The 13235-nt window shown below is 32.1% G+C and overlaps 1 protein-coding gene across 1 annotated transcript; it reads left to right on the top strand.

Moving 5' to 3' along the window:
* The first annotated feature begins 6054 nt into the window (after positions 1-6054).
* On the top strand, positions 6055-9588 carry LOC112008972 (alcohol dehydrogenase 1). The gene is made up of 10 exons (XM_024041332.2): positions 6055-6230; positions 6954-7090; positions 7216-7292; positions 7407-7732; positions 7813-7895; positions 8030-8105; positions 8218-8279; positions 8371-8466; positions 8559-8720; positions 9232-9588. Exons 2-10 carry the CDS (start codon positions 6989-6991, stop codon positions 9346-9348), a joined length of 1101 nt encoding a protein of 366 aa, XP_023897100.1. The 5' UTR covers positions 6055-6230; positions 6954-6988; the 3' UTR covers positions 9349-9588.
* Positions 9589-13235: the final 3647 nt, after the last annotated feature.

Raw genomic sequence — 13235 nt, 5'->3', positions numbered from 1 at the left:
TTTGTTTGCCTTTAACACACACACACACACACACACACACACACAGATTAGTAAAATCTACGTTTGGGAGAATCCCATCTTTTACTAGTATCTCGAACCTTTCTCTGGAAATGTATCCCAGCCTTTTATGCCAGAAATTTGAGGAATTTTCATTAATTAGGTTACGTTTAGTATCGATACTATGATGCAAGGTGAGAAAGGTTTTATCAAATTCATCATGAAGGTTAAATTTGTACAAAACATCAAAAAGAATACCGAAACCTACAAAAGAGGTATTCTTAAATAAAGTAAAACCTTTATTCCTAAATTTTATGAAATATCCATCAAGATCAAGTTTAGGAAAAGAGACTAAATTTCTAGAAAGAGAAGGAACATAAAATGTTTGAAAAAAATCTGTGTTTATTAGTATCTAGAAATAAATGATAAGTCCCAATTGCTTCAATTGGTGCTTTGACCCGATTTCCCATCAATATGAAATTCTCATTAGGATTTATGGTTTGGATTGAAAGAAATCCCCGCATTGTATTTGAAATATGAGTAGTAGCTCCAGAATCAAGCCACCAAGTAATAGAAGGAATTTCAGTTAGGTTTGATTTGAAACATACAGAAATATAACCTTTAATTAAAGATTTACCTTTTCTTTCGAATCATTGTCTACGTTTTGGGCAATCCTTCTTAAAATGTCCCTACTTTTTACAGAAGTGACATTTATAATCGCCATTTTCCTTCTTTTGAGGCTAACCGGTTGGATTAGGATCACTTGCGTTGCGTGATCCATGCTTTAAGCCTTTTTTTGGCTTCCTCCATTTTCTTTCAGTTTCTTGATTTATGAGATGAATTGAATGTTGCTCAAGTTGCATGAGTCTTGTGATTAAGCATAATGGCCAATTGATTTACATTTCACTTATCTTTCATAGTATTGTAATTAATTTGAAACGGCCTATACTGAGGAGGCAAGGAATTCAATATAAATTGAACGAGAAAAAGCTCATCCACATTCATCCTTAGAGTCTTTAATTAAACAGCCAAATTTGTCATTTCAATGGCATGCGCCTATATCTCACGCTTACCATCAAATTTTATGGTGGTAAGTTTAGTCATTAATGTCCCTGCAAGGGACTTGTCAGCTGTTTTGAAACGATCTTCCACATTTGAAAGGAATTCTTTTGCACTATTAGTTTTAGGAAGTGTTGTCTTGATATTGTTTGCAATGGTCATTCGCATAAACATAATACTTAGTCTATTTGATTTTCCCATGCTTTATAGAAAGCCTTTTCTTCTGCACTGCTTGTATCAATAAGAGCAAACGGTTTCTTAGATCCAAGTGCTATATCAAGATCCAGTACACCGAGGTGAACCTGAACTTGTTCTTTCCAAGCTGAGAAATTTGTTCCAATTTGCATGGGAATAGATGAAGCATGCAAATGTAGTGAAACAAGGATTGATATTTTAAACAAAGTAATAATATATGCTCACTACATTAGTGCTAAGATTTATTGATTAAGGAACAATAAACTAAAATGAAACACATGTTTAAAAAATGATAAATAACATTATCGTGATCACCTTTGGGCTATTCTTATGGTAAACTATTAAACAATTATGGTGATTCCCTTTCACCTAATAGGACTAATTAATAAAATATTCATAATTAAGTTGGTCCGTTACCTTTGGGTATCCATTCCAATCTCAACCATGAATATCCATCAACTATCCTATTCCAAATTATTAATCACTTGAAAGTGGTGCACCTTTGGGCCAACCTAATATTCTTGTGATTAAAAAAATTGTGATTTGCAAAGTCACTAATTTTTAACATTGGGAATATGTGTTAAATTTTAATTATTTTGACTTCTTATCTATGCATCGTTTCGATTGGGCCACTTTAGTGACTACCAAAACGTATCAAAATACAGACTCCAAATCAAAATTAATGGCATAAACATTAAATTAATGGAATACATTATTGTAATATAGATATAAAAGTTTGTGCCATACATGTTTACATTGAAACATATAAGTCTCTTCTTTCATAAAAGACATCAATGAAATACCTGATAGAATAGTAAGTTGTAGTTTTGATAATATTAGTAGTTTATTACAATATTAAATAAACTAAATTTAGCAATTCAACATTCATTGCATTTAAAAGAGTGAACAAAAAAATTAATAAAGAAAAATAACTGATAATCTTAAAGTATAAAAGAGTTTATACCATAACTATTCATGAATGTCAGATGATATTATATTTGCAATTTAAGATTTGAGTTTTTAACATTAAACATTAAAGTTTTTAATCTTTAAATAAACATTTAAATAGACATGAACCAAATATCGTAGAAATTTGTAATGCCCCAAAGTTATTAAGTAATGGAAAAACAAATTTCATGTTATCCAAACTTGAACCATGATCATATAGAAGACGTTAATTGCTTTCACAAATCCAAAATCACAATCATGATAATGGAAACTATAATTGTTTATAAATATTTTAATGGAAAAACATGATAATTCTAAAACATAAGCTCTAATAGCACATGTAAAATGTTTTCTTCATGTTGTTAGATTATAAACAACCATAATATAAATTCTAGGATCTTGAATTATCATGATTTCATGACTACACAAATTAATTGTAAAGCTTTCCTTGATCCATTGCTGAAATTTTCTTAAGATCAAGTCTTAGTATAAAAGACACTTAATTCTTATAGAATTGGTTTCTCTCTCTTGACCCTTTTTTCTTTTTTACTATTCAGTGTATGTGATGGGGTAGCTGAATGTCTCTTTTATAGGTAGAGAGAGGACCAAATTCCTTGTATCTATAACCTCTACTTGCTCATCAAAGTTGGAGTTACTTAGAAAACTTACTTCTCCATTAACCAATGTTTTAAGGACATGTAACATCTTATTAAACCATAACATATATGAAGTTATCAAATGGATACGTTATCAAATGGGAAAATTTATTCTTTCAATCCAAAGAAAGAATTGAGTTCTTGGGATGGTTAAAATCTTCCAAATTCAATCAAATCCATGGTAACTCTAACCAGTAACCCCACCCAACTCGTAGGGATTCAAATCAGGTGAGGTCATTTTGTCAAGCCTAATAATAAATAGGGTTTATTCCAACTACTTGAGTCTATTATTCAATAAATGATATCAATTTACATAATTGGGTATAATATTCTAATTTAATCAAAATTAATTCTAAAATACCAAAATAAATTAAACTAATAAATCGAAACAAAGTCCCAAAATACAAAGTAATTCAAACTAAAAAAATTTAATATATATTATAATTTATAAACTACTAATAACATGATTGGAAATTTTACACCACCACTCAAACTTCAAAATGATTTTAGAACACAACCTAACTCATAAATTCTCAAAACCAATCTAGGGTAGGATGTGCATAGGTCGGGTTGGACATGTGGAGGGTAATATTTTTAACCAACCCGCCAATGGTGGGTCAGGAAAATTTAGTTTGCCACCAACACACCAAACTATAAATTCGACGAGTCTGTTGAAATTCTTAATGGTTTCAACTCAGCAGGTTGGACGAGTTGACAAATTCAATTGACTAGATTAAATTATTTTAATTAAATTGGATAATTATTATTACATAATTTTTATTGGAATGATTGAAATTTTAATACATTAAAATGAAAAACATTTCAGAATATGAAATTAGTCATGTACAAGAGTAAGAATCATAACAAAATTTTAAAGAGTGACTAGAGTTTATTAGGGAAGAGAAATGTGAAAATGAAAAAAAAAAAAAAAAATATATATATATATATATATATAAAGAAAGAAAAAGAGATGTGAGAAATAAAGTGGATGCGTATGTGAGAGAAAGACATGAGAGAGAAGTGGGTGGGTCGGGTTGTGGTAGGTTAGAAATAACTAACCCGTTATTCAATCCGATATGCTAAATTATCTATTTAACTTGCCCAATCTGATCCACTTAATAGACATACATGTAGGGGTGTCCGTGTTGTGGTGTGGTGCGGTTTTAGGCAATTTTTAACACCACATTTTGTGGTACGATTTAGCTAAAATCATAACTACACCGCACCTTATTTTTGTAGTTACATGTGTGGTGTGGTGCGGTTTGGAGTTTAGTCAAAACCATAACCGCAACGCACCTCATTTTTGCGGTCACATGTGCAGTGCGATGTATAAGATGCGGTTTTAATGGATTGAAGAATATTTTTCAAATTTTAGGCTTTTCCTACCCAACCCAAAACTAATTTTTTCCTTTGTTTTGGGCCAAATTTTAAACTATTGATCTAGTTTTTCTTTATTTTGGATTGGCTTTCTTAGCCAACACTTGCTAAGGAATCAAACTTTTATTTTATTTTTATTTTATTTTTTTTTATAATTTTAAAAACTAGGGTTATTAAACTATTAATAATATATTTAATATTAAAAATAAATAAATATATTAATATATAGAGAGAATGTGGTGCGGTGTGGTTTGTGCAATTTTCTTATTATAAAACCGCAAACTGCGGTGTGGTGCAATGTACTGTTACTTGCGATGTAGTGCGGTTATGTCATTTTACGAGTGATTTTGGTGCGGTTTTTGCTGTTTGTGCGATCTGGTAAACACCCCTACATACATATGTTGGGCTAGGTTGGTTCAGATTAGGCAGATTGTCGGGTGAGTCATTATTATTATTATTTTAATTTTTAATTTTTTTTTTCTGCATAGCCCTATTCTAGGGAATTGCCATTTTTTATTATGAGATTGAAGACATGGTCGGCGATACAGCAGAATCGAAGTTGTGATGGACTAAAAAAGGCATATAACGAGAGACATGTTTTTACTCTTAGCCAGCAAAAGGCCCAAACAACGTTAGCATCTGGGCTTAGTGACTTTATCCCAACCCAAGCAACAAAATGATTTTTTTTTTTTTTTTAAAGTTAAATTATGATTTTGGTTGTTCAAATATATTAGTTTAGTTACCCACATTTTGGTAGTAAAAAAGATACATGACATGGATGAATTGAGGGTGGCTCTATCCGTGGCAAGTGCCAACTATTGAGAAAAGTTAAACTTGTTTTTTTATGTGTTCGAGAACCAACTTTCAGTTTTTTTTTTTTTCTTTTTAAAATGATATTATTTAATTTGTAACACTTTAAATGTTAAAAATTTGAGTTAAAAATATAAAATTTTATTATCTCTATATATTAAGAGAATTTAAAAAATTATTTATGACTTCAAAAAAATATAAAAATGCTCATAATCTAATTAGGTAATTTTATTTTTAAAAAATAAAAAAGGTTAAATTGTAATTCAACAAAATTTAAAGTTCAAAATTTAAAAAAAAAAAAATTACAAGAGAAACTTTTTTCCTAAAAATTAACACACTCTTTATTTATACTAGCCTTATCACATGCCTTTCGTGTGTGCGATGAGGTTTTTTTTTTTTTTAGTATCATAATTTTTCATTAATTTTTATTTAAGTTTACACATTTTCTTATTAATATTACGCATTTAGAGTTTATAAGTGGATTGTTCTTTAGTTTTGTCTCTACTTAAATATAAAGGTATAGAGGTATTTTTGAACTAAAAAATTAAAGATCTTAAACAGGAGAAGCCTTTTAAATAATAGTATAGATATATCTCATGCACGTTTAATATTTTTTTTTCCTAAAAGTTATCCCATATTAAACCCAATAATTTACTTAATTTCAAATTTTAAATTTTAGTTTCTAAAAAATTCCTTACCGTGTAACCTTACTAATTGTTGATTTTAAATTGAAAAATTATATTAGACCAAAAACAAAAAAAAAATCCTCACCATAAGTGTGAGTGCAAACTCGAATAATGAGAATAGTTATTATTATGATTCTCAAAAAAAAAAAAGAATAGTTATTATTATTATTTTGTGTTGGCTGTGCTAATTACTTATTAGTCAACAACAAATATAAAAGTTACCATGCTTTTTTCTGCTCCCGAAAAGCAACAATACTTTATTAATAAAAAAAATCAATTTTAACCGTTAACAAAAAGCCTTTTTTTTTTTTTGGGTTGAAACCCAGCGATACCAGATCATGGTTTTGCCTCCCGGATTAGGAGGGTATATACCCTCACAGAGCATACCCATATCTCCACAACAGGCAACAAATTCAAACATCAAAGTCAAGAAACAGTGAGTGAACGAAAGTCAAAAACATGTCTTCATCAAGCACTGCTGGTCAAGTCATACGTTGCAAAGGTACACAATACAATATACCACTTTTTTTTTTTTTTTTTTTCTTTTTCATTTTTCTGACATTCTTTGTTGTTGTTGTTTAATAAGATATTTATTAGTCATATGGTTGTTCAATAGGTTTCTTTTCTTTCCATTTCTTTGTTGTTTTACTATATTTGTTTTTTTTTTTTTTTGATGAACATATTTGATTATATCAACTTGTTCCCTTGTTGTGTGCTTAAAAGAAAATGCTAAATCTTGAGACGTTTCTAGTCTTATTATGCGCTATGTGTGGTTTCTCGGAGACAGGACAACTGCTTTGTTGCTTTTTGTCCGTCCCCAAAGATAAATAATTTTTGGAAGTGGGATAATATTATTTGTGTACCAATAATGTTAATTAATACAAAGAAATGTTTTGCTCCCATACTCTTGCGTGTTTTACACAGGTCAGTGAGGAAGAACTCTAGCCATTAGGAACGGGGCTAATCAACAAAATTTACTGTATTTTACCATTTTTCATTTTGTTCTTCTTTAGGATGATACATGTGTAGTTTGAATATCAAAATTTCTATAAATTTAGGCATGACATTTCGACTTCCTTATGAAGTCTAAACAAGCCAGGTTTTTCCAATCTTTCCCTACGTTAACAATCTCATGTTTTTAGCTGCGTCAAAGCTACTTCCTACTTGTGTTTTGTGTATATATATATTCGAAAATTAATAAGTATTGGATGGATGTGCATTGCAGCTGCTGTGGCATGGGCAGCTGGATAGCCACTAGTGATGGAAGAAGTGGAAGTGGCACCGCCACAGGCCATGGAGGTTCGTCTCAAGATCCTTTTCACCTCCCTCTGCCACACTGATGTTTACTTATGGGAAGCCAAGGTAATCACATTTTGATCATATATATATATATATGATTTATGCGTGTGTATAGAAATGCATTATTCTAGTGATTACTTATTTTATGTGCGAGATATTCTTAAACCGATTGATTTTTGAATATGCAGGGACAGACCCCATTGTTTCCTTGCATATTTGGTCCTGAAGCTGGCGGGTATGGACATTTCAAGAAAAGAAAAAAGAAGTAGAACATATTAGCTAAAATCAATTAGTTTTAATTGTGTTTCAGTTCCATTCATATACAATTGAATACATTTATCTGACTATGTAGTTGTGTTCTGGTGATTTTGGTACTTAGGATTGTTGAGAGCGTTGGTGAGGGTGTGACAGACCTCAAACCTGGTGACCATGTGCTTCCTGTCTTCACCGGGGAGTGCAAAGAGTGTCGACACTGCGAGTCAGAGGAGAGCAACATGTGTGACCTCTTGAGGATAAACACTGACCGAGGTGTGATGCTCAATGATGGCAAGTCGAGATTTTCTATCAATGGACAACCCATTTACCATTTTGTTGGGACTTCCACCTTTAGTGAATACACTGTGGTTCATGTTGGTTGTGTTGCCAAAATTAATCCTGCTGCTCCTCTGGACAAAGTTTGTGTTCTCAGCTGTCGAATCTCAACAGGTCGGTTAAAAACCATTTGAATTTATTTGCATGATAGTTATTTGTTCATTTCTCTTATTGTTGAGAATTGAGTTCTGTAGGCCTTGGTGCTACCTTGAATGTTGCGAAACCCAAAAAGGGATCAACGGTAGCTGTTTTTGGACTGGGGGCTGTTGGACTAGCTGTGAGTCTCTCCTATCTTCTAATGCAGATGACTTATTTGATATAGCTCTCTTTTGAAAATACTACTGCAGCATTACTGTTTCTAGTGAAGATATATATATGTATACATATGATTTTATGGTTTTATGTGATTAGGCTGCTGAAGGGGCTAGAATTTCTGGTGCTTCAAGGATTATCGGTATTGATCTGAATGCAAAGAGATTTGACCAAGGTATTGTGATACTTGGTGCTATCAAAATCTGATGATCTAGTATGGAATGCTTGAGTTGTTGGGTTTTCATTTATTAGTCTTTTTTATTCATTTTCCTTGTTCTTGTCAACAGCCAAGAAATTTGGTGTCACCGAGTTTGTGAACCCAAAAGACCATGACAAGCCTGTTCAAGAGGTTGGCTTACTTTAAAATGCTAGAAAAATTTTTCCATGGTGAAGGAGCAATCAACTTTCACTGCTTTTCTAACTTTCTTTGACTTCTTTAGGTGCTTGCTGAAATGACCAACGGCGGAGTTGATCGAAGTATTGAATGCACTGGAAGTATCAATGCCATGATTTCTGCATTTGAATGTGTTCATGATGTAATTTCCCATGAGCTCCTGTTCAAGTAATTCATAGATTTTATCTCGAATCCATTCTTCTAAAATCTGTCATATGGTATGTTTCTTTGCAGGGATGGGGTGTTGCTGTACTTGTTGGTGTCCCAAGTAAAGATGATGCATTTAAAACCCACCCAGTGAATATCTTGAATGGGAGGACTATCAAGGGTACCTTCTTTGGCAACTACAAACCACGGTCTGACTTGCCTTCGGTGGTTGAAAAGTACATGAATAAGGTGAGCTGAATTACTTATTGAAAAATAGGATGTATGGATTGGATCACTATACAATCCGCATATAGGATTACTTCTTTTACTTAGAATGCTAGTTTCTGTACACGTGACTGACAGCAATTTTAATCAAGAAAATGGTCTAATGAACACCAGAGGACTCTAGTGGCCTCCATGGTATACCTTAATTAAGTACTCATTTGAATGCTTTAATCCTGCCTCAAGATCTGACAAGAGTTGAGGAATAAACAAAAGTTACATGCATAAATCCAAAAGTCCAGAGAAATTATGCTTAAACTCCAAAAGGGAATAAAGCTATCTTTTTTTCCCTTTAATTCTTCCTTCTTGTCTAATGGTTCTTGCTTTCAAGGTCTTCTCTTTCATTATTTATCAAGAATTACGTTTACTTGGCTTGTATTTACTGTTTAGAAATCCAAGTCATTTATTCCTCTTCACCCTTTGTTTATTTATTTATTTTTTTTTAGTTTTGTCAGTCTAATTGTTCTAAATGTGGCAGGAGCTTGAGCTAGAGAAATTCATCACCCATGAAGTCTCTTTCTCGGAAATCAACAAGGCCTTTGAGTACATGCTTAGAGGTGACGGCCTTCGATGCATTATCCACATGGATGCATAGAGCAGGATTGAAATGATGAGTATTTCTGGGTTTAATTAAAGAAAATAAACTTTTTCTCACAAATGAAATAAGCTTCTGGTAGGATAGTTTGGATTGAAGTCTTGTGTCTCTCTTTAGAGTGCTGTAAAAGAATTGAAATGTCTATTTTCCAGATCGTTTAAATCAAAATACTTGGTGAGTTTATATTGAACTTTTAGACACTTTTTATTCGTCAAATAAAATGATACACTTGGTGCAAACATAGGTTAATTTATAGTTACAAAATATATGAAATTATTGATTTTTAAGATTCCTGGCTGGCTGAAGATTATATATCCCAAAGCAGTGCAGTGCCTATCGTGGATACTCACCAAAACAATTGTCCACTAAAAAAAAATTCTTATCGCCCTCTCACATTCGGTATTCTCATCAATCTTTCAAGCAACCTCAAATTCTCAGTTTTAGATGAATGAGAGAGATTTTGTTAAAAGAAAAAAAAAGTACAGAAATTCTACAGCTCCAGCATCCCAAAAGAACTGCACAAAAAAAGAAGGCCTAGTGCAAATACTACACAAAGAAGCCAAGGTTAATAACAAGCCAAAAAAAAAAAAAAAAAAAAAAAAAAAAACTAAGCTAAACAACAGCTAGACTACAAAAATGAAACTAGAAACTAGAAGCAGCATTCCTGCTTCCATCTTCTATTAAACACAGAGAAGCTAACACTCCAATTGCAACAAATCACCCTGCTGATCATAGAATTCTTCACTTTCATGCTGAATCTAACTCTCGATTTAATGTTGCTCCTGAAAAATGTGCCAAGTGTTTCTCGGTAACCAGATGTGGTACACTGCAGCAGCTAACACAAGCCTGCTGACAGAGCACTTTAAAGCTTTTATTCTTCAAGCGCTGTTACTACATTGAAGTACCTCACCCCAGTCATAACCAGAGTCCTCCATCAAACTCTAGACTTTGACTTGATGCAAAATCCTTCTAGATATGGAGCAATCAAAGAAAATGTAGTCCCTGATTTCATGCTTCCTTCTGCAGAAAACACTCAAAGTATCCCCTTGGTAACCCCGTTGAATCAACCTATCCCTTGTAGACGGTCTATTTCCCAGTGCCGGCTGAACAGTGGAGCAAGAGAGGCCGTCGCCTAAGGCCCCAAGTAAAAAAAAAGGCCCCCAAATTTTAACCAATAAGGTTATTTATAATCAATAAATAAAATAATATTTTTTTTACTAAATGAAAAAAAATAAAAAATAGAGAGAAATGCAATGTCCACAATATTTTTTACAATACTTTTACAATTATGTTAAGTAGCAGGTTGTTACAACCTGTTATTGATGGCAAAAAAATAATAATAGTGATATTTTCAAAGAGAGAAAAAAAAAAAAGCAACTTAAAACATAGGATTTATTGTAAAAAAATATTGTGAATGTTATACTTCTAAAAAAAATAAGAACAATAATCATAAGAGTTTAGCTAGCAAACTTTTATTAGTTCTCGTCTAAGTCCACCATTAACACTACTCTTTTACTTACTATTATCAATCTACCATATCAACAAGTATGAAAAATTTTGTCAAATTTTTTCTGTTTATAAAATTTCTAAAAAAAGAAAAAATTCTACATAGTTTATGTTAATTAGTAGTAATTTTGCATCTAAAACAAGATAATCAATTTTCGCCTTAGGCCCCCAAATACATCAAGCCGCCTCTGTGTCAATTGCAGGGCCGGCTGAAGCTATAGGCGAGCTAGGCCACCGCTTAAGGCCCCCACTTATAAGAGGGCCCCCAAATAGTAATAATATAGTATATAATATTATTTTTCTATCTGAGAAAAAAAAAATTTACAAACGGCCATCACCATGAAGGCCTATTTCTCACAGAGGCCCGTTTATCACATAGAAAAAAGCTGAAGTGACAAATTGACAATGTAACTAATCCCATCAGATCAGACCATCACCAAATCTTTAGCTTGCATAAGAAAAGATTACAAACGGCAAAATTTATTAGCTTGCAGAAGAAAATATTACAAAAGCAGTAAGAAGAGGCAAATAAGAAAAGAAAGAAAAAAGAAAGAAGAAAAAAAAAAACTCATTCTCTGACTTTCTTTATCTTGATTCTAAAAAAAATACTCATTAGTTGGCTTACTCATCAACTGTGTTGGCAATAGACTTGTGTGTTCACTGAAGGTTCGTTTTTTGTTTTCTCTTCCTATGTCTCTTTCGTCTTCTTCATGTTTACTGCTGGGTATCTCGTTTTTTTTTTTTTATATGGGTGTCTGGGTTTTTTCTTTTTTTTTCTTTTTTTTCTTTTGAAGAGGCGTGAGCAGTGTCTGGGTTTTTTTTTTTTTTTTTTTTTTTTTTTTTTTGGTTGAAGCTGAACTTTGGTTTGGTTCCTTTAGATTTCTCTAGAAGCCTTTTGATTCTTTGAATGGTCTGAATGGTCAATAGACCCATAAAAAGAAAAGAGTTAAAGTCTTACACATTTAGGCTAAATAGTCTTACACCTTTTGAATGGTCTGAATAGTCTAGTCTTACATGGATTTTTTTTTTTAAGAAATCAGATAAAAGGTATGGGAGTTAACTGTTAAGGTATTGATCCAATGATCTAGTCCTACATGTTCTCTTTTTTTCTTTTTTTCTTTTCTTTTTTTTTAAGAAATCAGATTTAAAGGGATAGTGGCCAGGTTTTAGTCTTAGTAGATCAAGTTGAGTCCTACACATTATGCTAAAAAAAAGGTTTACTGCTACAAAAAAAAAGAGTATTAATAACAAAATTATAAATTTAGAATAATTTACTTTGTTCTAATATTAATTTAATTTTTTTTTGTGCAGGTTTAAAGTGTAAGGTGATCATATTAAGTAAAGCAGCAATTGTGCATTTGATAAAACAGGTTCTATTGTTTTATACATTAAATTTATTTTATTCTAGTTAAATTGTAATTTTTTTTATTATAGATTGTGTTTCATTTATTCCTAAAAATTTAATTAGTAATTTTGCCTCTCAAAAAGCAAGAAAAATAAATTTTAATTGAAAAAAATATATGAATTTATAATTAAATATAATAAAAAGCCCCGTTTAAAGCTTTCGCCTAGAGCCTCCAAATTCATTGAGCCGGCCCTGCTATTTCCCTAGGCAAGCCAACAAATAAAGTTGTGTTTTGGAATGTTTCCAAGCCAATCTCCACCAGTCCACCTTAGGTAATTTCATTCTAATAGCCTCCCAAGTAGATTTACAAGAGAACACACCAGAATTTGAAGAAAATCACACCACAGTAGCTTACTTACTTTCAATCCACTTGGAAGCACTTGTATTGAACACCAATTAGATCCTTGGATCTAGGACAGCACCAACCATTATGAGAGAATTCAAGTTGCCCTTGCATTTGAAGTACTTGCTGAATCATATATTACCCCATAAACTTGGAATACAAACACCATCTAGGTGCCAATTATCTAACCCAAAAAAAAAAAAATACTATAGTCATGCCCGACCTTATGCTTTATGAACAGCCTTATATCACTTCCCTTTGCTTTGAAATCTTCCTCCAACCCCAAGACCAATTTTCAGGAGCTTTAAGTTTTAATAACCCAAAAGCTTTTATCCTTCAATAGATTTTCATTAAACCAAGCCACCCAAATTCATCCGGGAAGGGCAAAAAGATTTCAAATAAGCTTCATTATGACAAATTTATTCCAATCCTGAAGTTTTTTTAACCTCAAGCCCCCCTTCTTTCTTTGGAACACACACCAAACTCCAAGCAACTTTGCACCTGCAGCTGCCTCGTCCTTTTCCTTCCTAAGAAACTGTTAAACTTACTCTATAAGCTCTTAATAACTCTCTTAGGGAGAATACAAAACCTGAGGCCAATACACTTGAACACTGAACAGAATAGATTGAATAA

The sequence above is a fragment of the Quercus suber genome, unplaced genomic scaffold (genome assembly GCF_002906115.3).
Source record: "Quercus suber isolate HL8 unplaced genomic scaffold, Cork oak 2.0 scaffold_327, whole genome shotgun sequence".
In the NCBI taxonomy this organism is placed as follows: Eukaryota; Viridiplantae; Streptophyta; class Magnoliopsida; order Fagales; family Fagaceae; genus Quercus; species Quercus suber.
The sequence above is the reverse complement of the archived record's forward strand: the minus strand, read 5'-3'. Positions and strand labels throughout refer to the sequence as shown.

Coding starts and splice junctions, on each gene's coding strand:
- LOC112008972 (XM_024041332.2), top strand. CDS start 6,989: ATGGAAGAAGTGGAAGTGGCACCGCCACAGGCCATGGAGGTTCGTCTC. Junction 7,091..7,215: donor TTTACTTATGGGAAGCCAAG/GTAATCACATTT, acceptor TTGAATATGCAG/GGACAGACCCCATTGTTTCC. Junction 8,106..8,217: donor TGCAAAGAGATTTGACCAAG/GTATTGTGATAC, acceptor TCTTGTCAACAG/CCAAGAAATTTGGTGTCACC.